This window comes from Caenorhabditis elegans, chromosome X (genome assembly GCF_000002985.6).
Source record: "Caenorhabditis elegans chromosome X".
In the NCBI taxonomy this organism is placed as follows: Eukaryota; Metazoa; Nematoda; class Chromadorea; order Rhabditida; family Rhabditidae; genus Caenorhabditis; species Caenorhabditis elegans.
The window spans coordinates 16864166-16890302 of record NC_003284.9 but is presented as its reverse complement, the minus strand read 5'-3'; the positions used below and the strand labels follow the sequence as shown (position 1 = coordinate 16890302).

Here is a 26137-nt window from a genome sequence, read left to right as displayed (position 1 = left end):
AAACCTTCTACAAAAATTTTCTAGTTCGGAAAAACGTGTTTTCTAATTGGAGTAATTAAACGGAAGGCATTTTTCTATTCCATGAATTTAAACAAAAGCCATTTTGCTCCACATTTTTTCTGATTTGCAGCAGTGGGTGCGGTGAGTCGCCGAAGTCACCCAGAAATCACTGAAAAACTAGACGTATGCTCGTTTTAAAATTACAAAAGTTTTAAGGAGGTTTCCGATAGCTTTGGAAACATTATGAAAACTGGTAAAACCTGTTTAGATAATTCAAAAATTTTTGAATGCACAAGTTTTATCAAAATGTTCCAAAGTCTTATCGAAAAATTGTTAATTTTTGATTTTTGAAATTTTTTAATTTTTAATAAATTTTAATAAATTTTAAATTTTTAGTACAATTAATTTTTGAAACTAGATTTTCCCTAAGTGTGCGATAGTTTTCCCTTGCTCCATCATAGTCGGCAATCTCTGTATTCCTGCCCACCTTCCCAAGTGTCCACAACGGCTAAAGACGAAATCAAGCATTCTAGTTTATCTCACCTCACCATGTCTTTTCTGCTGTCTGTGTCTCTAGTACTGCCTCTCTCTATATCTCTCTCTATATGCTCAGTGCGCATTGAGGACACACCGCGTCTCCTTCGTGTGCACATCTCCAGTCCCCATAAATCCACCCGGACACTTAAACATTGTCATTCATTCATTTTTCCCCTACTTGTGAGAGTGACGTCCTCACCGGGACGCTTCTTGATTCTTCAATTTTTTAGTTTCTTGACACTTCTTTATCAAAACAAACTTACTGAAATATCTGAAATTCATACTACAATTTATTTTATTTTTCATTCTGGAAGTATTCCCTATCCTTTTATTTATTTATTTTTTGGCTCTGAATAGTTTCTCCAACCCCTGTAACATTGACCTGACTTGAATCAACTGGTGGGGCATAAGTCAGTCATACTCGGACTGATTTTTCAATGATAAATTTCCTTCTTTCTTTCTTTCTATTTTAACTTTACACAAATATTATTGTTTTTTTTACAGGTAAGATCAGCTGGAGGAGACGCATGCTTTTTGGCATTCCAACACCTTCTCATATCGGTACGTTTCATTTTATCTAGGTGTTTCCCTCAAAACCTTGATGCTTTCATGAACAATATGGTGGACAATAGATGGAAGGATCAGAACGCTCAGGATGAATGGATTCGAGATGGATTGGGACGATGTACGACGACGACAAAGGATCGGATGGATTGATGGATCAACGACGATCGGGATGGATAGATCCGGGACAGATCGGGATGGAGTGGTAAGTGATCCTTTCTCCTATCAGCTTTAACTAACACGTAACTTTTTACAGATCTCTAGCAAACAACGAAGGATGGATGGTAGGAAAGGATGGATGGTTGGAACAATGAAAATAGAAAATCCAAAGTTGTAAGGAATTTGTTTGATGCGTTATCTAAACTAAGAACTTTTACAGAAGTTGAAAGCTGTGATTGAACAAATTCTGAACAATGAATAGAATGGGCAGGCCGATCAGAATGGATAGATCGGGACGAGACGACAACGACGACAAACAATAAGGATGGGCGGATGGATTGGGACCATCGAAAGGAATTTGGGACAAAACGACGAAGACAAAGGATGGACGAATTCGGGACGGATCGGGATGGACGGTACGTGAATCCATCTTGCTCCTTCTTGTGAGTGTAGCGTCCCCATTACGTTTACCTGGCTTGAATTGAACTGGTTTGCTTGAATCTGTCACTGTCCAATTTCTAAACCGGGTTCAAAAGTAGCAGGCAAGGGCTGCATTTTCGGATTCACTGCTACCCCCCCTGAGTTGATTTGTTTGGAAACAAACAAATCTTGTACCGTACTCAGAGGCAGTGAAACTGATTAATCTCTTAATGGGAAATGCGAACTCCTGCGAAAAAAGAACAAGGAGACTGGAAATAGCGTCAAACAGACGAGGGCTTATCGGACGGTTCTTGCCACATAGGTAAATTGTAATGGGTGATGCTGCTCAGTTCTAACGGTACAGAACATCACTTGAAGTTGCATGAATGGATTCAATCGATGGGTTGATGGACGACGCAACGACGACTACGAACGATTAGGATGGATGGATGGATCGATGACGATCGGGATGGATGGCTTCGGGATGGATCGGCACGATGGACGACGACGACGAAGGATCGGATGGGTGGATGGATCGATGGCAATCCTAATGGACTGGTAAGTGCCAGGCTTTGAAACGAAGGTTGTTTAGATAAGGGTCAGATTCTAGAAAAACCAAGTAAAAAACGTTTCAGCTTTTTGAACATCCAACTGGAGAAACTGAACTTTGGTTGAAATCCGATGCAATTATGAAGGCCTATAAGAATGGGACACCAAATCTCGACGAGGATGATTGGCTACATACCGGGGACATGTAACCGAAAAAGGAGGGTTCTTCTATGTAGTGGACATAATGAAGGATTTGATCAAATTGAATGGCTATCAAGTGTCACCTACGGAAATTGTGAGTTGTACAGTTTCTCCAGCAGCAAAAAGGATTTTTGCAATTTTTCATTTTGTTTTTTTAAATTTCAAATGGGAGATAAGGTTTTCAAAAATGCTTACTGAAACTCAACTTGAAAGTAATTCAACCTAACGTAGACTAACACAAAAAAGTTTTTCATTTCATTTCGGCGAGTGCCATATTAAAGTTTTTCGACATTCTGTGTTGAAGAATTGATTTGGTGTCTCTTCAATCTCACAATTTCGTTCAGGAAAATGTAATTCTAACCCTACCATGGATCGATGACGATCGGGATGGATGGCTTCGGGATGGATCGGCACGATGGACGACGACGACGAAGGATCGGATGGGTGGATGGATCGATGGCAATCCTAATGGACTGGTAAGTGATCCTTTCTCCTTTCAGCTTCAACTAAAATGTAGCTTTTTATAGAACTCAAGCAAACGATGATGAATAAAGGATGGATGGAAAAAAGAAAGGATATATTCCAAACTTGTAAGGAATTTGTTTGATGCTTTAACTAACTTAGCTTCAACCACAAGTTTTTACAGATGCTGAAATCTGTAGTGCAACAATATGGTGGAAGGATCAGGACGATCGAGATGGATGGCTTCGGGATGGATCGGGACGATGACTTCTAATTTTTTAATTTTTTCTTTTCTATTTTAATTATTTTTTTCAATTTAATAAAAGTAAACGAAATTAACGAATTTTCTTAGATTTGATTAGCCAGTTTGTTTGCACCTTTTCGTCGGTTCAGTTTTTTTTCGCTCGCTCGATTTTTATTTCTGAAAATTCCGAAAAATTAAAAAAATTCAAGTTTCAAATTTTCGCTATGCGCTATGCTCTATGCGCTATGCTCTATGCGCTATGCGCTATGCGCTATGCTCTATGCTCTATGCGCTATGCGATATGCGATATGCGCTATGCTCTATGCGCCATGCGCTATGCGATATGCGATATGCGCTATGCTCTATGCGCCATGTGCTATGCGCTATGCACTATGCGCTATGCGCTATACGCTATACACTATACGCTTTACGCTATACGCTATACGCTATGCGCTATGCGCTATACGCTATATTTGAAATTTTTTCATTTTTGGGATTTTTGTGTGTTTTTTTAAAGTTCCAAATTCTTTATTTCTTTATTTGTTTTTCTTTTTTAGTTTTGAAAATTTGAGTTCAACTCTCCACACGGGAAAATTTTTTTGCGAATTTTTTTCGTCAAAAAAAAAGGAAAAAAATACGCTATACGCTATACGCTATACGCTATACGCTATACGCTATGCGCTATGCGCTATGCGCCTTTTTGGAATTTTCAGAATTGTTTGAAATTTTGGAATTTCGGAATTTTTGGAATTTTGGAATTTTTGGAATTTTTGGAATTTTGGAATTTTTGGAATTTTTGGAATTTTTGGATGTTTAGGAATTTGAGAATTTTTGGAATTTTTGGAATTTCGGAATTTGGAATTTTTGGATGTTTTAGAATTTTGGAACTTTTAAAACATTTTAGTTTGGAAATTTTAGAATTGTTCGAAATTTTGGAATTTTTTCAAATTTGAAAACTTGAAAATTTTATAAACTATACGCTATACGCTATACTATGGAACAATGGAATATTTCAACTGAAAAAAAAAAAGCGGAAACACAAATCGGCTAATTCGGCAAACGGCAAATGAGTCCACCACGGGAAAATTGTTTTGCGAATTTTTTCGTCCCAAAAAAAAATTGAACCGGCGGAATCTACTTGCGGAAAAAATTGAACCAGCGGAAAAATCTACTTGCGAATCTACTTCTCTTCTTCTCTCTTCTTGCCTTCTTCTTCTTATCTACTTCTCTTGTATCTTCTTGCCTCCCTCTCCTACTTCTCATCTAATCTACTTGCCTTCTCCCGATCCAACCATTCTGATCCATTCCAATCCATTCTGATCCATCCATCCTGTTCGTCGTCGTCGTTTTCATCGTAGATCTGTAAAAAATCAGTTTAACTGAAGCGTCATTTAAATCTTCCCTTACCATTCCGGTCCTTTGTTGTCCTCGTCGTTGTCGTCGTCGTCGTCGTTGCCGTGGTTCTCGCCTTCTCCCGATCCAACCATTCTGATCCATTCCGATCCATTCCGATCCATCCATCCTGTTCGTCGTCGTCGTTTTCATCGTAGATCTGTAAAAAATCAGTTTAACTGAAGCGTCATTTAAATCTTCCCTTACCATTCCGGTCCTTTGTTGTCGTCGTCGTCGTCGTTGCCGTGGTTCTCGCCTTCTCCCGATCCAACCATTCTGATCCATTCCGATCCATTCCGATCCATCCATCCTGTTCGTCGTCGTCGTTTTCATCGTAGATCTGTAAATAATCAGTTTAACTGAAGCGTCATTTAAATCTTCCCTTACCATTCCGGTCCTTTGTTGTCTTCCTCGTCGTCGTCGTCGTCGTCGTCGTTGCCGTGGTTCTCGCCTTCTCCCGATCCAACCATTCTGATCCATTCCGATCCATTCCGATCCATCCATCCTGTTCGTCGTCGTTGCTTTTATCGTAGATCTTTAAAAAATCCGATTAGCTAAAGCATCATTTAAATCTTTCCTTACCATTCCGGTCCATTGTTGTCCTCGTCGTCCTCGTCGTTGCCGTGGTTCTTGCCTTCTCCCGATCCAACCATTCTGATCCATTCCGATCCATTCCGATCCATTCCTATCCATCCATCCTGTTCGTCGTCGCCGCTTTTATCGTAGATCTGTAAAAAATCAGTTTAGCTGAAGCATCATTTAAATCTTTCCTTACCATTCAGATCCTTTGTTGTCCTTGTCGTTGTCGTCCTTGTCCTTGCTCTCGCCTTCTCCCGATCCAACCATGCCAATCCTTTGTTGTTGTCGTCGTTGTCGTCGTCGTCGTCGTTGTTCTCGCCATCACCCGATGCCATCCATCCCAATCCATCCCGATCCATCCCGATCCATCCCGATCCATCCCGATCCATCCCGATCCATCCCGATCCATCCCGATCCATCCCGATCCATCCCGATCCATCCCGATACATCCCGATACATCCCAATCCATCCCGATCCATCCCGATCCATCCAGAGCCATCCCGATCCATTCCAATCCATCCCAATCCATCCCGATGCATCCCGATCCATCCCAATCTATCCCGATCCATCCCGATCCATTCCGATCCATCTTCATCCATCCCGAGTCTATCCAGAATCCATCCCGTTCACCGAACCCGATCGTCGCATTCGAATCTATCGTTCCATCTCGATCCATCCCGATCCATCGTCGCTCGAGATCTTGAGTGAGATCTCGTTCCAATTCAACTCCATACTATCGCCACCTTTTGTCCATGTCTTCTTTCCGTCGTCGTTCGTTCCTTCTTCTTCTGTTCTGTAAAAAAACACTTTTATAATTACCGGAAATAATGATTCTGATAAGAAAGTTGTTCACATGGGGCCGTATATTCGAAAAGTGTGCTCCTGGGAAGTAGAAGAGCACGCGGTCAGCTCTCCCCCCCCCCCCCCCCCCCACTTCATCAGAAGGCCTTTTGGGCCTTCTGGGAAGAATGCCGAGGGGAAATTCATTCGGTCGGGGTATTCCGGATTGGCCCCGCCCACAAAACCGTGCCTTGTAAAACGATGTTTTCCATTTCCAAACCGTGTGATAGTTGCGGAAAACACATGTTTGTAAGGCACATTTTGTGGCCGGAGCCATTCCGAAATACCCGACCAAATGAATCCACTGAAATCTTTAGCTCTTGGCTTTTTTGTAAATCCTGAATTTTCAGAAATTTTTATTCAGGATTTTTTAAAAAGAAAAATTCGGGTTTGGCAAAAAAAATTGATTCCAATTTTTTGGAATCTTTGGTTTTTGAGAACTAAATTTGGGATTTTTGAATCAAAAATGTTAAAAATAAACAAAATCTTACGTCTTACGGTCGTCCTTTTTCTGCTCTTTGCTGTTGCTTGGTGATTATGCAGGTGGTGACGATAGCTTTGAATAGGAGTTGCTTCTTCATGTGATGCTCTACACCGTAAGAACTGCACATCATCACCCAAGTATTCCATAGAGCAAGAACCGCCCGATCGTATCGCAGTATGGGCCCAACATCGGTTCTCATTGTTCGTTAGGAACAGAAGTACTAGCATGATGTTGGTCATTAGCCTTTATTCGCTACCTCTGAATACGGTGTATGATGTGTTTAAGCCTCAATTCCGATCTCCCGTTTCAGACAGTTGTCTTAGCGGTGTTATATTTAAACTTCTGTTTGTAGAAGTTTGATACTAAATGAGAAAATGATTGAGAAACTTCTGATTTCAGAAGTTTCGTAATAACTTTCCAACAAAGACGGGGGGGGGGGGGAAAGAGAGAGGGATGTAGCAGTGTCCATTGATTGTCCGACGCACGAGAGACTGTTCCAGTAATAGTTCCAGAGAATCCATCCATCGTTCGATCCGTCGATCCATGTTCAAACACAAAGGGGAGCATGCATAACATAACAGGTGTAGGGATTTGGGAAGGGATTGGGATGAGAAGAAAAGAGAAGGAAAGTTGGAAAGCGTACTTCTTCTAGAATAATTATTCTAGAAGTCGAGTGAAAATTAAGTAAAAGTCGAGAAGAGTCGAAGAATCTCTTTTCTTTGAATTTTTTTGTTGTTTTTTTTTGTTGAAAAAAGGTTTTTTTTATTTATACAAATTTAGATCGGAAATCCGCTTCAAACACGATCAACTCAGGACAAAAAAGGAGTGCTAGTAGCGAAACCAGCTAAATACAACAGAGCATGGTTTCCTTAACTGTTCCAGAACACGAGCCCCTAAATCGGACTGCGGACCTGGTTTGTCAAGCAAGGAGCACATCTACAGAGTGGGATGTACTCACAAGAAGGGGGTATAAGCAAAAAGGAGTGAATGACAGAAAAACAATTGGGAAGTTGGATGAACGAAGACCCGGCGTTTCCCCTGAGCAAAGAAAGAGAGAGCGTGATAGAGGCGGAGACACAGACAGGAGGGAGACCATTACAGATCGTCTCCTATAGAAGGCTGCCGGCAGGGGGCGTTGTGGACCTGTGGGAAGAAGGGAAGAAGGGGGGAGACGACCGCACGGGCTATAAATGGGTACCTGGCCGTAATCTCAAAAACGAGCACAGTAAAGTATATTTTTAGTTAATTTCCTGAAAGAAAACAGTAAAAAAGATTGTTTAATGCAATTAAACCAATCTTTGGATATAGTTTTATTTAGAAACTTTTAATTTTACCAAGATTTTTTGAGTTAGTACTGAATTTCATTGGTTTCTATTAAGTTCTACGAATAATTTAAAATGCTTAAAGCCCAGGCTCTGTGAGTAATTATGTTAAATAAACTAATTTGACACATTTGAACAAAGCCGGACAAAACAATTTTTAGCCAAATATCTCAAATAGAGTTTCGAAAAAAATTGGAAAAATTGAGTTTGAATTTTGATGAAACTTTTTGAAATCAGTTAATTGGTATATTCCCCATATCAAACCCATTCAAAATCTATGATTGTTACTGAAAATTTGCAAAAATTGAAGCATTTTTCAGTTCAAACAGTAGGTATAATATGAAAAATGTTACATCTCAAAGAAAAAACATTTGTTGAAAAAATATCAAAAACCTTTTTAATTTTACTTTCAGAAAATATATTTTAAACTCCTGTAGCTGATCAGGTTCGAAAGTTTTGTCAGTCTTGACCACAGGTACCCTTTTACTGCCCGTGTTTTTTTTTAATTTCTGTTTAGATAGCTTGAGAATTTGGAAAGTTTTACATTGGATAAGCAACTACGAGTTTTCAGAATGTTTCCAAAACTATCGGAAATCAACAAAAAAATGTTGAAGTACACGCCGCTAGAAATAGAAAAAACACATTATATCTATTTTGAAAAGAAACAATTTTTAATGACGCTTTGAATTATTTTTTACTATTTTTGATATTCAAAATATTCTGTGTATACAACTTTTACCATTTTTAGAATGTTTTCAAAACTATCAAAAGCCGCTACATTACTTATGAAGTTTTGAACTGCTTTTTAATTATTACAGAGACTGAAGGCAATTTTCAGGAATTTCAAAGAACTTAAAACCTTTAAAAACGTTCAAAAAATTTATAAGATTTGAAAAAAAAACCGTTACGAAAATTACTAGGAACATGTTCCCGGATTTTCGAATTTCGAAATAAATTCTTTTTGGTTCACATTTTTAGGCGTATTTTGTTTGTCAGACATGGGCGGTATTCTGGTAGTTCCTATTTATTAACATTTAGTTTTTGAACTTTATCTTGAATTTCTGTATATTTAATCGTCAGAGTGGCAGAGCCACCGTTCTGAGGAGATATCATCTGCATGGAAAAAGGGCGGCTTCTAGCAGGTAATCCAATGGAAAAACATAGACACACCACCGTTGTTTTGCTTAAACAAGTTGACAGATGTTGGTCTAAATGTTATAACGTACTAGGGGTGGCGGTAGACTACAACAGGTACAACAACCTATCGCCACCCCTATCACGTATTTACAGAGTTGAAAACAGCATTAAATAGCAACCGAGATGGCTGAATATGTACCATGTATGATGATGTGCCAACTATCAACATATTACCACATATAACCACAGGCCCGCTTGTTGATACATAGTTGTTTTTGTCATCTCCAATTTTTTTGACGTTTTGGTCAGAAGGAGTCCTTTTTACCACATTTGGACATGTGATTGTGTTTCTTGTGAAATACTGTCTTTTAAATTTTAGCCCAAATTCGGCACTTTTCCTGACTACTTCGTTATATGGTCTCTTCTATTCTCCCTGAATGTATTTTTATTTAAAAAAAAAGTTTACTTTTATACTGATCTTTAGTGAACCAATTTACAATCTATGTGCATATCGGTTAGTAACAATAGACAAGGAGTTTGACAAATAATTGATTGTGTTTCTATGCTCAATATGCTCAAAACTTTTTGAATAGTAAATGGCTGATTTTTGAATCCAATAAATTACAATTTCTAGGTCTTGGGCTAACTTTCATTTAGGATAACTTTAACCGCATAGCGTAAACCACATAGTGAAAACGTTGAACTCCAGGAGTTCAACAATCTAAGTTTCTCACGATTGTTGCTCTATATTAAAAAAAACAACATTTTTGCTTTTAGTATTCTGTCTCTTCCTCTTTCCAATTCTTCTTAAGTTGGCTCCAATTTCGATGTGTAATACAGCCGCACCCTAGTAGTGGAGCTAATCTCAAATGTCAAGATGATACAGAAAAGGCAATTGCAAACATTCTTCATTCCTGAACTGTCACAGTTTCTTCTCTACGATGGCGAAATATTATCCAGAAACTCTTTTTCATGACCTTATTTTAGAAAATGTGGTAAAATTTGGCATACGTCAGGCACTTGTAAGTTATTTGTTTCAACTCTATTGTATCATTGGAAAACTTTTGTTTTTATTTTAGCTACAAAACCAATTTAACCTACAAAAATTACTGTTTTTCATGTTCCAGGTTCATGATAATCAAGTTATCACTTTTGAAGAAATCCCTCAACTGGTTTCCAAACTGGTTTACAAATTGCTAGAGCTCGGGATTTCTCAAGGTTAGACACAACACAAAATTATCTTTTGCCTTTTTTTGGATTGGATTATTGGACTTATTTTTTAGGAGACACTATTTTGGTTTGTCTACCAAACTCCATTTGGTACCCGCTGTTATTTTTGTCTTGCGCAAAAATCGGTGCAGTTTTGTCAGGAATAAGCCATGAGTCGACCGCGGGTGAAATCAAGTATAGCTTGAAGCAGAGTGGAGCTAAATTAGTTTTTACGAATGAAAAAGTCTCGAAGGAAAACTATTGGGCACTTTCGGAGGTGAATTCAGAGGTTGTGCCACATTTAATTTCCATGTTTTCAGAATTCTGTTGAAGTTCTTCCAGATTCTGTAAAAACCTACATAGACAGAATCACAGGTCATGAAGATTTCCGTCCAGAAAACCTAGATATTGACTCAATACTGCTTGCACCGTTTTCCAGTGGGACTACCGGAGCTCCAAAATGTTGTCTGCTTACTCATCGAAATTTTTTGGCTGCCACCTATTCATTGAAAAAGTAAAACAATTAAGTTAGTAAAGCGATAACTTGTTACTTTGCAGATTTCTTTTCGACCAGCTTCTTGCTCAAAGTTCAATGAAAACGTTAGCATTTCTACCATTCCACCATGCATCTGGATTCTGGGCTTTGTTGATTTGTCTTCTGGAAGGGTGTACTACGTACATTATGTCAGAATTTCATCCGATTGTGATGATGGACTTAATTGAAAAGTATGAGGTAATTGAGATATCGTTAAAATTAAAAAAAAATATATTAAAAATTAATCAATAAAATCTGACATTTTCTTTTAATAACCTTCACTTTTTATTGTCATTTTCAATTTTATATTTCCAGATTGACACAATCAATATTGTCCCACCAATTGCCAATATTTTTTTGAAAATGGGAATTTTGCAAGGAAGATGTCCGAGTCTAAGGTTACACCATTTACATAACAATACACCTTATAAAACCTTATACAAACCTTATTCAGAACAATACTGTGTGGCTCATCCGGACTTCAAAAAGATCGTTGTAAGCGTCTACTCTCCATTTTTCCACAAGTCACTCATTTCATTCAAGGTTTGAAGTTTAATTTCAGATGTTTTTTTTTGTGATTTCTTTGTTTACAGGATACGGAATGACTGAATTAGTCGTTCTGAGTTGTGTTACCCCATTTGATGATAATTTCGAACATTTGGGATCTTGTGGACATATTCTGCCAGGCTTTGAAACAAAGGTTGTTTAGATAAGGGTCAGATTCTAGAAAAACCAAGTAAAAAACGTTTCAGCTTTTTGAACATCCAACTGGAGAAACTGAACTTTGGTTGAAATCCGATGCAATAATGAAGGCCTATAAGAATGGGACACCAAATCTCGACGAGGATGATTGGCTACATACCGGGGACATTGTAACCGAAAAAGGAGGGTTCTTCTATGTAGTGGACAGAATGAAGGATTTGATCAAATTGAATGGCTATCAAGTGTCACCTACGGAAATTGTGAGTTGTACAGTTTTTCCAGCAGCAAAAAGGATTTTTGCAATTTTTCATTTTGTTTTTTTTTATTTCAAATGGGAGATAAGGTTTTCAAAAATGCTTACTGAAACTCAACTTGAAAGTAATTCAACCTAACGTAGACTAACACAAAACAAGTTTTTCATTTCGTTTCGGCAAGTGTCATATTAAAGTTTTTCGACATTCTGTGTTGCAGAATTGATTTGGTGTCTCTTCAATCTTACAATTTCGTTCAGGAAAATGTAATTCTAACCCTACCAAAAGTTGCGGAAGTAGCCGTCGTAGGAATTGAAGACGAGCTTTGTGGACAGCTCCCAAAAGCCTATATTGTACTCGAGAAGAATGCTGACGAGCTTTTATTCTTAAAACATTTGGAGCATACAATGAAAGGTTCACATATTCATCAACACGTATTTAATAATCAATTAACAATTCAGAAAAGTTGTCTGCGGTGAAGCAGTTGCGTGGTGGAGTATCAATTATAAAAGAGATGCCAAAATCGTCAAGTGGGAAGATTCAAAAGAATAGGCTAATGTACTATTGAAATCACTTAACAAGAATATATATTTTCGCATACTAATATGATTACTTAAAATTATAAAACAATCTAATTAACTTTTTTTAAAAACTAAAAATTGTTAAGACATAACTAGTCTTTCGCGGCCGTTTTGACAGCTTTTTTCAGCTTCAAACGATAAGATGCACGAGTTGGGCTGACGATGACATTGCATGAAGTTGTTTCTTCAATAATCTCTTCTGCCACGTGTTCCATATCTTCATCACTCTGTACTACAATTGATGTGTCGATCTTCACTTTCTGAAAAACGCAAAAATAAACACATAGGCCATGAATATGTTAGCTATCAAATATTTATTATTCGAAAATTTTTGTAAAGATGCAGCAATTACATTCACAAAAAAAACTTCAACTGAAATGAGTAGTACATAACTCAAGCTGCAATGGTTCGATTTGTAGGGACGTATTATATGTAGAGTTGAAAATAATTTTTCTATGGCTCTGTACAGAAATGAATCGACATTAGTCATTAAAAAAAAATCAACTTAGCAGGTTAAACACATTATTTTTGACTCAATTTTTAATACCTCTATTTAGAGACTTTGAAATCAAAAATCCTTGTGTCACAAGCTGCTGCTACTATTCAGAATTCCTTACCTTTGCTGCATTTTTCCTTGCGGTATTCCTTCCAATTGGTATTGTTGGAGACCCAACTTGCTCAGCGGTCTCTTCCATTTCTTGTGGAGCAGGGACTTTTTCACTTTCAGCTGGTACGGCAACTTCATCAGCGGTCGTCTTTCTACGTCCCCTGGTCTTTGTTGGAGTCTCGGTAAGAGGTTCAACAGGTTCTTCTTTCTTTTCAGTAACTTCCAGCGCCTTCTCACTCTCATCGTATACTTCAATGCCTGGTGTTGCCGGAACGTGGAACAATCCATCTTCCTCAACCACTTCCTCGTATGTATTAACTGCATGTTCTTGCTCGCATTCTTCTCTGTATTCTTGATAAGCAGCTGTTCGAGCCTGAAACACAACTTATGTCAAAGAAGAAACCAAATCTTGAACTAACCTCAACATCAAATTGTTTTTCGACAAGTGGCTTGTCGACAACCGGAAAACGACAGCGAGCCAGTTTCGCCTTGACAACTGGATAAACTGGACGATTTTTGATGCCTTTTGAACTGATAAAATCAGCTAGTTGTAGCATTGGTTCACCGGTTCCAATCTGAAAAGTACAAATTTACAGAAAATGTCATTCAATTTTGATCCAGTTTTCTTTTTTCAAATGGAAATTGTTTGGTGTATTGACTCACGAGGTGGCTAAGAAGATCATACAACGTGAATTCATGAACTAACTTATTTATTCCTTAGTTTAGTAATATAATAAACTACTAGTCTTCTCCTCCTCGTTCCGCCTTCAGTACATAACAATTATCACTTCCCATAGTCAAGAACTATAATTTTGTACATCCAAAAATGTAATAGAGAAATTCGAGTGGTTGTCATACTCGATTTTTGACATCTCACTGGAAGAACTCTTACTTATAATAACTGAACAAAGGATTTAGAATTCAAAAGAATCGAATCCGCGAGCATGCCCATACAAACCACCGACGTAACCACTCGGTCACAGGGGACGTTGGGAGATCGGACCACTGTGGCATTCAAATCAGGGGGGAGAAGATATCTGCGCGTGTGGTCCTAATTTGGTAATCATTTCAACATCGAGAGCTGACTGCATCCCTCCTTACTTTTTGGAAAAGTCGGTTCAGAGAAGGGGAGATGCACCTGGTGTGCGCTCGGCAGATGGAGTCAAGGTGGACAGGAGCGACTTCTGGGAAGCCGAGAAAAATAAGAAGGAATCGGGAGTCTCAATTCTCTGGGAGATGTGAAAAGAAACACAGACTGAACTCCAGGATGGATGAGGAAAAGGTATGACCATCAGTTCAGGCACCTTTCTGTTAGCGGTGAAGGTGAGACGAGCATTGAAGGATGTTCAATTTGTGCGGAACTGGACCCCTCTGTCAAGTAACGGCATGACTAGTAAGCCCACAATTGGACGATGTGAAACCGAAGTACCGTCTGCAAAGGATGGGTAGAAGCTGAACAGATAAACGGTCACACTGTTCCGTAAAAAAACCTCAAAGATACAACCACCGACATGAAATATGAGGGCCGCCCCCTGGTACCAGACTTTGTTAAATGCTTCTGGAAGAAGTCGTGGAAATTTGTCATCAAAGATGGGATACGTTGGCTATCGACGTGTATTGACCCACGACGTGGCTAAAAAGATCGTACATCGTGAACTCACTAACTATCTTATTTATTCCTTAGTTTAGTAAGGTAATAAACTACTCGTCTTCTCCTCCTTGAGCGGATTCAGTACACAACAGAAATTAACAGTCAAAGTTAGATTTTAATACTCTCGTTCCAAACTATTTTGTAAAGTGGCTCTTGAAAAATTGCCTAACCCCCTGAAGTACCTTTTTCTTGTACAGGTCCTTATACTTTTCAATTTTGATCGCCACATTTCGAACTTCATAATTTTGCAAATAATATCTCCGATCAGATGCATCGTTCTCTTCGCGCATCTTGTCCACTATGGCACTTTCATCCAATCCACTGATAAGCATATTAGATATCTCCAGCTTAATGTCATCAGTGACCGGAAGCTCTTGAACATTTCTTCCATGACCACAATGCTTGGTGCATCCACGAAGAAGCACAGTTCTGAAATTGAAACATTCATCCTCGAAATAAAAGTTTGTGCTTACCCATCGTCATTTTCTCTAACGTGGAAAAATGCAGTGCAAGTTTTTCCCAGTTTTTTGCTTACACGAGTTCTTTGTTTTCGATATTCTTTCTCGCTCTTCACAGACGGAATCTTGCCAGAGTGTTGGCATTGATAGTACCTGAAAGTGCCAATTGTAACCTTTTTTTTTTGAAAAACTCCTACGTAGATTTGCTAAACTTGTTAGTCTTCCCAGACGTTCTGCTGAACTTTGACATAGTAAGGCGTTCCAGCTCGGTCCTCCACATCTGAAATTTAGCATTATATATTGTTAAATTTTATGTTAAGTTAAGAAATGTTACGAAGAAATAAACAAATATATACACAACGTTTCATGTTACAAACGGTTTAATGAAATTGACTTTATTATTGACCCTAGGGAGAAATTCTCTAGAAAACTAAACATTAACACTCTGTTTTTGCATTGTCAGATTTGGTTTTCTGGTTTTCCAAAAATCACATGTTTGTTAAATAGGTAGAATTTTTTAAACGTAACCCACAATTATAGATACAATACAGTGTGGGTACATAAAGGACTCTCTCATGTCTTCTGATTTAGGAAGGCATATAAAACTATTTCGACACTTTTAAATTAAACAAAAAAAAATTCTGACTAAAAAAATATAAGTTTATACTTTATACTAGATTTGTTCCAAAAGAGGATCGCTCTATGTCTACTTTGGCTCACAGTATTTGAGAGCGAAATGGGTTAAAACTTCAAGAGTGCCTAAATTGTTTATCTGATTACCTTGAACTCGTGGAAATTTTTGAATACGACACGTTCAAACGCGATGTTATTGACAGAATGGGTCACTTGCATGTGCCTCACGACAGTAGCAATCGAATCACAACGGATTGTACAATGTTCAACTGGGCAGATCAATCCGGACGATTCACTGAAAAGAAAACTTGATAAGTAAGCATGTGATGGGTCCATGAAATGAAACCGTACCTCATCACTTCATTTTTACCAGTCGTTGTATGCTTTTTGATATGGGACTCTAGCAAGGCTTTTTGCCTGAAGACAAAATTGCAATACATGCACGAAACACATTCAGACGAGAATCCGGCTTGGAACGCAGTAATTGTAAGACGTCGCTGGAAGTAACGATCTGGAAGAGGAGTCAAGTGTGCCAGTGGGATGAGGTGAGCATCTTTAGGCTCTGGACACGATGGACGAGGCTTGTATCCTTTTCGCGGCGGCACTTGGGCTTTTGATACTGGCTTGGAGGTCGTGAGGCGAGATTGATTGATGTACGTTGCGGGGTCTTGCTCCTGCAAAATACGGTTTTATGAATAACGGTGCCTTACAGTTAGCGAACAAACCTTATTTTCTTGTAATTTCTGGTCTGGAACTGGTTTATCAACTGTGGGGTAAAACTTGTTCGCCGCAAGTAGCGAATGCAAAGCCGAAGAGTCCGGGTCCAACGTCCTTCCCGATTTTGATTCGTGAGTTTTTGGCCGATCTTTAATCTCAGTGAACTTTGTTGGACGACGCAATGATGGAAGGTGCTTCAATTCAGGATACTTTTCCAGTCGCTTTTCTGTACTGATCGGTTCTACTGTAGCAGCTGAAAATATTCAAGTTAGATGATAATAGGTTTTAAAAAAACAAGCTTACTATTTCCAAATAGCTGATAAACCATTTCATGTTCTTTTCCCGTTAGGTACTCTTCGTTCGTGTTTATATAGTGTGCATCCACGTATTCTTGGTTTTCCACACCATACTGTTGATTCATATCATATGTCTGAAAGATAAAGTATTCAAAAATCTGTTTTGAATTGTTACTTTAAATATTTCATTTTACTGTTTTTTTTAAACAGCACTCGGCAAATGTAATCAACTTCTTTCCCAACTTTAACCCGAAAAATTGAAAAATGCAGTCACAAATTAATGGCCAAACCTGGATGAGACCGTAACAAGCCAGGTTTTTCCTAATTTCATCAACTTTTTTTCCAACTTCTTTACTGATTTATGTTTCTGCTAGACTAAAATTTGTCAAGAAGTTGACGACAAGTGGCAGCTTTACTGCACCGCGTTTGATTCATTTTTATATCAAACTCATTTAAAAAATGTTTTCTGGGACAACAATTTTTGACAGTACTTTTACTGTATCTTCGCTAATATGTTGTCTTTTTGTGGTGTTATGGTGCACCGATCTACATTTGGGCTTGGTCTTGAGCTACTTTAAAATTAACAACTTCTCACGTGTATTTCAACTTTTAAGATTTTAATCCTCACCCCGTCTTCCTCAATGTACTCCTCATATTGTATGGATCCATCATCGTCATAAATCGATTCCTCCTCATTCACCATGAATACTTCTCCCGGATGACGATACTGCTCTCCTCTCATTATTTCTTCATCGTCGTCGCCAGAGTTGATCACATCGATTTCCTCATCGGAAAGGTTCATCGGGTAGACCTCGGCACTGTGCTGTTTTGGAATTGCTGGATACATTTTATAAGCTGAAATTACTAAGAAAATCGATTAAATAAATGTTAAGAACGATAATATCAACATAAAATTAGAAAAAAACGTCTGAGAAAACATATTTAAACAAATAAAGTATTGAAAAACCTATTTTTAATTTAGAAATTACAACGAATAACAAGAAAAAATAAATAAAACGCAGTCAAATTCGAAACTGCTAAAATTGGCGCTCCGTCCAAACGGAGTGTCGTTTGCACTGGCGAATCACGACTACTGCTGTGTGTGAGTGTCCATTGTTGTGTACGTACTCTGTTCGTCTCTGCGTCTCTCTGTCTCCCCCTGTCTCTGAGCTCGCCCTTCCTACTGCAGTGTCGTCATCCGCACCTTTTGCCCATCTTACTCTCCGCAATATGCCGTCCGCTGTTTTTTGTTTTTCTCTGCAATTTCTCTGTACCACAAATTTTTGTGTGATGTTTTGAACAATTTGGTCTCCTCAGACTTAATTCAATTTATTTTTAGAACATGAGACTTGAAGTGTTCTTTTTCATCTCAAGGACGTTTACAATTTCTATGCAAAAAAAAAACCAGCAGAATAAATACATCTCATTGAGCCTAATGTACTATGCATTGGAATATCTTCCCTTCTCCTCATCTATTCTATTTTTGTTTTCCGTATGTGCCACATCACAGTCGCTTTATCAAAATTATGAAAATCCCATTAGACCAGCCATCCATGTAATTTGGTTGCATGTTCCTTGTTTTGGACAATTATGTTCTTGTCATCAATTAAAAAAAACCAAGCGTTTTCGCATGTTTTATTAATTTTAAAATTTCCTCTTCTAATCTTCAAGCATTCTAAGTATGTAAACAAAAAGTATACCCATGTTTTGTGTGCAAAATGTTAAAAAAGTTGACAATTCACCAGCAACTCGGAGAAGTGGAGATTTTGTTTAAAAAACTATATATGTTAACAAACATGTTAACATCGATGCATACGTGTAGATACATGTTAACATTCCAGATTCGTTTTGATATTTCAAAAGTTGCATTCATAGTTTTGGAAAGTTGGTACGGTTTCCTCAAATTTATACCTTTTTTTGAAATGGCAAGCGTTGTTGCATATACTTTTTAATTTAATTCCGAGGCCAAAATATGGCGGAAATCTCAAAATATAAACGTTTCAAAAAATTGTTGGTTACTTTTTTAGTGATTTTTAACATTTTCACAACTATCAAACGTTTTCCATGAGACTGTATCTCACGTACTTATTTATCGACTCGACAGTTCTCCGTAACTTATGAAACCATAAGACCATAAACGCCCTTGCAACACCCTGATAACAGGTAACACATAATTTCATAAGTTCAGTACTTCTAAAAGTATGATTTGTTCTCTGTGTTAACGTGCCTTTTGACTTCCGTTGCGTTCTCCACTAATTAAAACCTGATTTGATATCCAATTCTGAATTCCCACGTGTTAGTCGCGCGGCGTTTTCTCTCCCATTTTCACCCGCTAGACGCCTGAAGATTGTCGATCTTTGGCGACACTGGCGAATTTCCGTCTCTCAGCAATCGAAAATCAAAATTCACTTGACCATTCGTCTTTGTTTTTTGTAGCCTGTAATGTAGAAAGTATTATGCAAAAGTTTCTGCTAGTGGAAATGATTTGCACAAAGATTAACCCACGGCAATTAAAAAAATACTTATTAAAAAAAAACATTAGTTATCTATGCTTTTCTAAAGTTTTCAAACTTTGCTTTCCGTTAGCACAATTACGTCACTAAAACATTTTTATTTTGAATTTAACACTTTTTCCATTAAGACTTTTTTTTGTCCAATATTGGCACAAGACCAGAGATTTTCAATTTCAATTTTGGACATGCCGTTTAAGACGATTGGCTGATGAAAAATTGTTGCACTTTTGTTTTTCGTTTCTAAATTTATCTACATTCCAGAGAACTTTTCCCATGCAAAGTGCATTAAAAAGATGTTCAAAGTTCTTTTTATTGGAATTTCTATTAACTAGAAATGTTGGAAATTACAAATTTCCTTTTTATTAATGTGTGTTTTACGAAAACTTTTAAAGAACCTAGTACTAATTTTTTAATTACCCAATTACTAAACTTTGCACTCAATTATTTACTTTCCATATCAGAAAACCGTTTTTAGATAAATAAAAATTTTGAAAGTCCCAAATTTTAGCTTTCAATAGGCATAAATTTAGCTGGAGTTTAAGAATATGCCAACTCCTACGTTTGCTGCAATTTCGTATTTAATTTATAATCACTTTATATAGTCTATTTTGGTAGTTCATCCCCTGTTAATTCGCTGACTTGGATACATTAATAGGCTCCTAATTTTTGCAATTTCTGAACGATGATAACACGTAATAAACTACCAAAATATGCACAAAAATGGCATTTAACTAAAAGCCTAATTCCGGACGTTGAATTAGGGTACAGTTGAATTTCTTATCTTTGTACTTGATCACAGTTTTTATGAAATGATAAAATACTAAATTTGAACTTTCAAAACAGCACCAATTTTTTGACTATGAAAAATTTGAATTTGTGAGCTTACTGTCTACACTCAAAACACTCAAGGGTCAGAAACCTTTCCGAAGTATCACATTTCTCATTGATCCGAGCCGAAGTCCTTTTACACAAACAATCCAAACGTTCTGTTCACTTTACTTTCTTGGCTTCCCTTATCCATCCAATTTTCCATCAGCTGCTCCATATTGGTAGCACGATCAGTTGCGGCAAATATAAGCAGATTACGGCTAAACAAATGGAACAAGTCTACTAAGTGAAAGAGAGTCAAAGTTTGCTATTTCCCTCATCTTCTCTTTCTGTCATTTTTCTTCTTCCGTTTTAGTCAATATGCTTTCCCTTCGAAAATTCAATCTTTCCGTCTTTTTTTGTCTTTCCAACTTTTGTGTGTGTGTGTTTTGTTTTTTCAAATTTCGCTACTATTCCTCTTTAACCTTTTTCCATCACTCAGTCCCTTCCCTCCCGTTTAATCCTCTAGAGGAAAGTTAAAAAGTGTCTCCTTCTCACTTTACATGTATTAAAGTCTCATAGGAGTGGGTTGAGTGCACGGCAGTTTTTCATTCTGCTATATGTTCTAAATTTCTCCCTTCAAGTTTCCGCCCATTTTTTTCCGCTCGCCCAAATCTAATTTCCATACTCTTGCACTCCACGAGCGCTTTGTCACTATTTGGCAGTACGTGCAATTTTTTGGCTTTTCTAGGAGGATTTTTTTGTGCTCCTAATAGATTCATTAGGTCTGCTTTGCCATACAGTAAATTATTGAATTTTAATTTTTTAATTTTGAATAGAGCCCTGAATTTCAGTAAATTCATTTGAACTTTTTAAGATTGATTTTCCCGAAAAATGGCAAGTTTGCTTACGTTTCCGCAAAGTATTGGAGGTCTGTCAAAATGAGGTGCGCAAAATTAATATGGTAGTTGAAAATATTTTGGCCACTCAAAAATAAATTGAACCTCTCAATTTCTCCGATAAAAGTCATTTGATCAAAGTGAAGCAGCATGGCAAAATAAATTAGAATAGTTTGGAATTTTTTTCGGCAAAGGAATTTCTCAATAGATTGTTATCAAAGAATAGTTTTTTTGGGAAAACACTCTTTTGGTCAACAGCGACACTTTTTATATATAAATATATGTAATATTTGCGGTCTACATTTCCCTCCTGACTCCTTACATTGCAGCGTAATCTTTCTTTTTGTTTCTTTCTCTTTCTCTCGTCTAGACTCTAGACTGACCGCGATGGCTCAATTATCTCTTTGTTTCGGGGGCTCCTGATTATTTTCTTTTTTCTCTTTTTCTTTCTCTCTTTCTTTTTTGATTTTCCGTTTCTCGTGCCAGATTTCGAAAGGATTTTCATTTTTTGTTCCCATTTAGGTTTCGTGTCAAGAGATGTCCTCTTTCAAAGACATCCACCACCAACGAATCAGTCACATGACCGGTTCGAAGTCGACGACGATGACCGAATCGGATGAAGTTCTTCCAAAAACGGTAAGGTTTTTTTTCAACTTAAATGCCTGATAGTTTTAACTGATATGTCTAAGTAGCTAAAATTAGGGACTGACGCCGAGCTTATGCTTCCTCTTATTCTGCATTTCAGCTTTACTCATTTTTTGGTGCGTAGATATGTGGTGTTGAATTTCGGTGTTGAAAATTGTGTAAACTCAAATGTAAAGTTTTCAGCCCAACGACAAGGAAGCATTTGCCCGTCTTCTCTGGATTAATCAATGCTATGAAGCAATGCCGTCCAGCTCGAAAATGGTAGTTTTCGATCAGGGACTCTTGATGCACAAGGCATTCAACGGACTGTTAGCCCAAAGTACTCGCCATGTGCTTCTCTCGGACCCCGATTTTGGTGGAAAGCTTGACGGAATTCTCAGTGTCACAGATTTCATTAAAGTGATGCTAAAGATTTATCGGTAAGTTTTGTTATTATAAAACTTATTGAAATGGTGGAAAAGTTCCAGAGAACGAACAAAATGCGAAAAAGAGTCGACAGAGCTTGATATGACCCAGATTGCAAACGAAGAGATTGGAAATTTAAGTATTCGCCAGTATCGAGGTAACACTTAAATAACTTTTGCAGTTAAATGCACAGCATTATAATTATCACTTCAAAAAAAAAACTGATTCAGTAAACCCATTCGCAATTCAAATACAAATTTATATCTATTACAGAGCTCGTCAAGAAAGAAGGAAACCTGCGGCCTCTGGTGTCTGTCGATGCAAGTGGAAGTCTTCTTGACGCTGCCTGTATTTTGGCTGAACACCGTGTGCATCGTATCCCAGTTATTGATCCACTCGATGGCTCTGCACTTTTCATTCTCACTCACAAACGGATTCTCAAGTTTTTGTGGCTTTTTGTGAGTTTTCTTTAAGTGATTAAGTCGTATTTAAAGTATTCATAAAATATTCTTAGAAGGTGTGAATGTGGAACTTTGAAAACCTCAAAAAAGTTTGAAAAACAATTTTCTCCATTATAATAATCTTGATAAAGCAAAGGCATTCAAAACAAATGTTCAAAGTGATTTTTTTAAAAATTAGACTGCACTTTAGTTTTTCATGATTAACTTTTCTAAAGGCATAATATGAAATCAAACATTTTTAAAATTTTAATCACGAATAGTTCATGCAATCTGAATATTTTCAGGGAAAACACTTGGCACCTCTCGAATACCTTCACAAATCCCCAAAAGAACTCGGCATCGGAACATGGAGTGGAATTCGTGTAGTGTTCCCCGATACTCAATTGGTCGACTGTTTGGATATTTTGCTCAATAAAGGAGTCTCTGGACTTCCAGTTGTGGAGAGAGAAACTTTCAAGTAAGCTTTTCGAAACTTATTTCAAATTATTTATTTAACTACTCAGAGTTGTCGACATGTACTCAAGATTTGATGCAGTTGGAATTGCACTGGAAAATCGTTTGGATATCACTGTGAAAGAAGCGTTGGCGTTCAAATCTCAAGGAGGACCAATGAAGGTTAGTTTGCAATTAACTTTTTTCAAAACTTTCGAATTTACAACTAAAAACTAGTTGTTCAATTCCACACATGCATATAAAAGTCAAACATCACTGTTTCATTTTTCACGCAGAATAACTCACATGTCTATGTTTCAAAATGAGTTTTTAACATTCTCTATGATTTGCATAATACTCTATACGGTTGACTTCAGTCAGTGAAGGGGGGATAATGTAGGGTACAAAGTGCTTTGAAAGAACAAGTTGACGAGAATTGGTATTGGGGAAGGGAACCAAGTTGAGTAGTCTGTGAACCTGAAGAGAAAATTTGGGAACTATTCAAAATACCTCACACATAATTAACAATAAGTATTCTGAAAAAAAGACTCAAAATTTTTAAAGCGATTACAGAAATTGATCCTTGTTTAAAAATGTAAGAGCTCCCATATATATATATTTCTGCAATTTTTTTCAGAATGATGAGCGTGTAGTATCTGTTCGGGACAATGAGAGTTTCTGGAAAGCCGTCAACGTGCTGGTCGACCACAATGTGCATCGTCTCTGTGCTGTCAATGAGCACGGTGGTATTGAAGGAGTGATCTCTCTGTCCGACGTTATCAACTTTATGGTAGTGCAGCCGGGGAGCCATCTCAGAAACATCACAGCTCCAAAGAAGCATTGGGCTCGCCATCACACTGGAGATATGAATGATAAGGTAGGCACAGAACTAGTTGTTTCTAGTTTAATCTGAATTCAACACTTTCCTGAAATCAATTATTTCTACCAGCTCGGTAAAGTTCCACGAATGTTGAAAGTTGTGCACACTTCTCCGCCGTTCTCCAGTTTTTCTTGGTAGAAACCTAATGAAAACAATTTCGAGCACTGAAAAGGTGTCAATCTACCAGGATATTTTTTTCCAGGAGCTCCGAGAGATTCTTCTCACCAACGCTGCCAACTTTGAGCACGAGTCGTCAAATTCAAGCAGTCCGTCCAACTCGGCACTGCCAAGCAACCAGAATAGCTACTCAAAACCCCCAACACATCATCACTGAAATCACTTCATTTTGTTAATATACAATCAATATCACGTCAAAAATGTTTTCTATTTTTACCGTATTGGAGGTCTTGCCTTGCCATAGGATTTTCCTTTTCTCTTCTTTTTTCCCCATCTTCACGTTTAGGCATATTTTCATCGTCTCATTGATTAGAGCTAAATTGTCAAAAAAAAATTCTCTGACCTGAAAGCAGCAACTTGTGATATACATATTCCTAAGTCATTCGAACATTTTTTTTCTTTTTTTGATTCTCGTTTTTTACCTACCAAATGTTTTATTAAGAAATCTATCCATTCCGAAATGACGAATAAAAATGCAAAACCGCAAAAAAAATCAAGAAGAGAAAATGTATGTATATATGTATATTCAGACGTTTTCATTCCATTTCTCCGTTTTTTCTTTTTGTTCTGTTTAACACAGCCATACAATGTTGCTCGCCATATTCAAAAAGTATAGTAGGTTCTTTTGAATAATGATTTATTGCAAGCTGGATTAATCAACAAAAAAATGTAGCTCGAGAAGAAAATCTTCTGCAATGAATCAAGATTTTTGACATCTAAATCAAATTTGTACTAAAACAATTCAAAACAAAAACTTTTTTTTTTTTAATTTTCAGAAATATGTTTTAAAGTTAGCTTAAATTTTATTTTTCCGGGATCTACAAGAAATCTGAAAAAAGGCACTTTTCCTGCGACTTCATAGCAATTTTACAGTTAGATGACAATATAAAAGAACGCACGATGCTACATATTTCTGAATTGAACCGCCATTTGTACACGGTACTTCTGTACACACGTGTCGCAATAAATCGACTTTGAACTAAACTGACACAAATTTATTTTGCATCTAATGGGAAGAAATACCACAAACAAAGTACATATTTTGATTTCTAAAACGTCCGCAATTTACAAAACTTTATAATGTGATCCCGATTTATTAGCAAAACGTGCTACTGTTTCCCCTCATTTGCAATTATCTCCTGTCATCCAGAAAAAAATATCGAATTTTTTGAAAAAAAAAACAATACTGCCCCACACGTACACACTCACAAATCATTCGTTTTCATTTCCTCGCATTGTGACTGAATTGTACCAAACTAAAAAACGGACTGTTATCGTCTAATCAAACTTTTTTTGTGGAAGACAAAAACCGTATCTTTGTTCATAATCGGTGCCACTCGACTACTGATATGAAGACGTTTTTCTTATTGTGAACTGATTAGCTTTCATATTTTCCCAATTTTCTTGCATATTCCCTGGCAAAGTTTCTTGCTGGAGGATTTTCAATTAATTATTTATTTTCTCGTAAAATGTGATTGCAATTTGATGTCTATCAACAAAAAAAAGTTCAGCGATAAAATTGATAAAAAACGAGCCGGCGGCGCTTGAGTTGCAAAAGTTGAAAACGTTTCGTCTGATAATCGATAAATGTTTTTTTGATTGATTTCTGAGATTATATGGTGCTATTTTGAGATGTGTATGAAATATGCGGAAGCAAAAGCTCCTTTTTTCCTGAAAAAAAAAGAAAATTTTAAAAACGCAATTTGATCGGATTTATTAACATGTTACCATTTGCAAAGAAGACATGGTTAACATACAAGTTTTCTTACAATCCGATATATGATGAGTAAAAGTGCAAAACACTTATAGAGAAAAAAACATTATTCGCGGCTCGCGATGGATAACTTACACTTACAATATCTGTAGCCCGTGACTCGTTTAAATTTAAAAATTTGAATTAAAAGGTAACATGCACATTTTAAATTAAGTTACTGTGGTGTTATCGTAAATTTTTTAATGCAAATGTCAACAGTTAACCAATGAAGAGGTGTTATTAAAAGTGTCTAGTATTGTTGAATATAACACCTTTTTTATTATTATTTTGTAAAGGGGTATATCACTTGACCGAGTTTTTCAAGCTAGAGTTTTTCAAATTTGTTAATTTTATTTCAGAATGATTCATTTTATTCTCAGCTCCAAAAATTATCAGAGAACATGTAAATTATTTTGAGCATTAAATTGTATGTAGACTAGTCACTACACAGTTTCAAGGAAAGCGGAAGGTGCCAAAAAATTTGCAAAATTTGCCGAACGGTACGGTTAATTTGCGGTCTATCTACAGACCGACGACGGGCCATATACAGACCATTAGCAGTTCACACGTAATTGATCCGTTGCCGGTCCAAGAACCGTAAATCTGCCGTACCCGTTTTGCCTATGGTTAAGAAC

The 26137-nt window shown here is 37.2% G+C and overlaps 4 protein-coding genes, 1 non-coding gene and 1 pseudogene across 6 annotated transcripts; 4 read left to right on the top strand and 2 right to left on the bottom strand.

The window, feature by feature from the left end:
• The first annotated feature begins 1040 nt into the window (after nucleotides 1–1040).
• On the top strand, nucleotides 1041–3163 carry Y13C8A.4 (annotated as a pseudogene). The gene is made up of 8 exons: nucleotides 1041–1306; nucleotides 1358–1434; nucleotides 1481–1676; nucleotides 2059–2263; nucleotides 2316–2524; nucleotides 2775–2906; nucleotides 2958–3020; nucleotides 3077–3163. Coding segments are annotated over exons 1-8 (1235 nt in total).
• Nucleotides 3164–3879: 716 nt separating this feature from the next.
• Nucleotides 3880–4057, top strand: Y13C8A.3. The gene has a single exon (NR_072925.1). It is a non-coding gene; the product is annotated as an Unclassified non-coding RNA Y13C8A.3 (non-coding RNA).
• Nucleotides 4058–5829: 1772 nt separating this feature from the next.
• Nucleotides 5830–6577, bottom strand: Y13C8A.1 (uncharacterized protein; the record flags this gene model as incomplete). Its single annotated transcript, NM_001381179.1, has 2 exons — nucleotides 5830–5900; nucleotides 6439–6577. The coding sequence occupies 2 exons, from the start codon at nucleotides 6575–6577 to the stop codon at nucleotides 5830–5832; spliced, it is 210 nt and encodes a 69-aa protein (NP_001367836.1).
• A 3199-nt stretch (nucleotides 6578–9776) lies between these two features.
• On the top strand, nucleotides 9777–12226 carry pkal-1 (Acyl-CoA synthetase family member 2, mitochondrial). Its single transcript, NM_078327.6, has 11 exons — nucleotides 9777–9912; nucleotides 10018–10108; nucleotides 10174–10376; nucleotides 10420–10613; nucleotides 10658–10832; nucleotides 10950–11032; nucleotides 11089–11177; nucleotides 11228–11334; nucleotides 11387–11596; nucleotides 11848–12001; nucleotides 12049–12226. The coding sequence occupies exons 1-11, from the start codon at nucleotides 9832–9834 to the stop codon at nucleotides 12153–12155; spliced, it is 1494 nt and encodes a 497-aa protein (NP_510728.2). The 5' UTR covers nucleotides 9777–9831; the 3' UTR covers nucleotides 12156–12226.
• On the bottom strand, nucleotides 11952–17391 carry T20F7.1 (C2H2-type domain-containing protein). Its single transcript, NM_078326.7, has 11 exons — nucleotides 17159–17391; nucleotides 16538–16664; nucleotides 16243–16487; nucleotides 15869–16191; nucleotides 15665–15812; nucleotides 15082–15164; nucleotides 14900–15037; nucleotides 14609–14855; nucleotides 13195–13350; nucleotides 12786–13148; nucleotides 11952–12428 (listed from the first exon to the last, which is right to left on the bottom strand). Exons 1-11 carry the CDS (start codon nucleotides 17375–17377, stop codon nucleotides 12261–12263), a joined length of 2217 nt encoding a protein of 738 aa, NP_510727.3. The 5' UTR covers nucleotides 17378–17391; the 3' UTR covers nucleotides 11952–12260.
• Nucleotides 17392–21271: 3880 nt separating this feature from the next.
• On the top strand, nucleotides 21272–24257 carry aakg-2 (CBS domain-containing protein). Its single transcript, NM_078324.8, has 8 exons — nucleotides 21272–21385; nucleotides 21578–21813; nucleotides 21862–21956; nucleotides 22073–22257; nucleotides 22545–22717; nucleotides 22764–22875; nucleotides 23330–23569; nucleotides 23775–24257. Exons 1-8 carry the CDS (start codon nucleotides 21287–21289, stop codon nucleotides 23904–23906), a joined length of 1272 nt encoding a protein of 423 aa, NP_510725.1. The 5' UTR covers nucleotides 21272–21286; the 3' UTR covers nucleotides 23907–24257.
• The last annotated feature ends 1880 nt before the right edge of the window (nucleotides 24258–26137 follow it).

What these genes read in the sequence shown, in the direction of transcription:
- pkal-1 (NM_078327.6), top strand. Translation starts at nt 9,832, where the DNA reads ATGGCGAAATATTATCCAGAAACTCTTTTTCATGACCTTATTTTAGAA. An exon ending in GGAAGATGTCCGAGTCTAAG is followed by an intron (nt 11,033 to 11,088) that starts GTTACACCATTT and finishes AACCTTATTCAG; the next exon opens with AACAATACTGTGTGGCTCAT. An exon ending in AGTCACTCATTTCATTCAAG is followed by an intron (nt 11,178 to 11,227) that starts GTTTGAAGTTTA and finishes CTTTGTTTACAG; the next exon opens with GATACGGAATGACTGAATTA.
- T20F7.1 (NM_078326.7), bottom strand. Translation starts at nt 17,377, where the DNA reads ATGTATCCAGCAATTCCAAAACAGCACAGTGCCGAGGTCTACCCGATG. An exon ending in TTATCAGCTATTTGGAAATA is followed by an intron (nt 16,488 to 16,537) that starts GTAAGCTTGTTT and finishes GAATATTTTCAG; the next exon opens with CTGCTACAGTAGAACCGATC. An exon ending in AACAAGTTTAGCAAATCTAC is followed by an intron (nt 15,038 to 15,081) that starts GTAGGAGTTTTT and finishes TGGCACTTTCAG; the next exon opens with GTACTATCAATGCCAACACT.
- aakg-2 (NM_078324.8), top strand. Translation starts at nt 21,287, where the DNA reads ATGTCCTCTTTCAAAGACATCCACCACCAACGAATCAGTCACATGACC. An exon ending in ATGAAGTTCTTCCAAAAACG is followed by an intron (nt 21,386 to 21,577) that starts GTAAGGTTTTTT and finishes TAAAGTTTTCAG; the next exon opens with CCCAACGACAAGGAAGCATT. An exon ending in GTGATGCTAAAGATTTATCG is followed by an intron (nt 21,814 to 21,861) that starts GTAAGTTTTGTT and finishes GAAAAGTTCCAG; the next exon opens with AGAACGAACAAAATGCGAAA.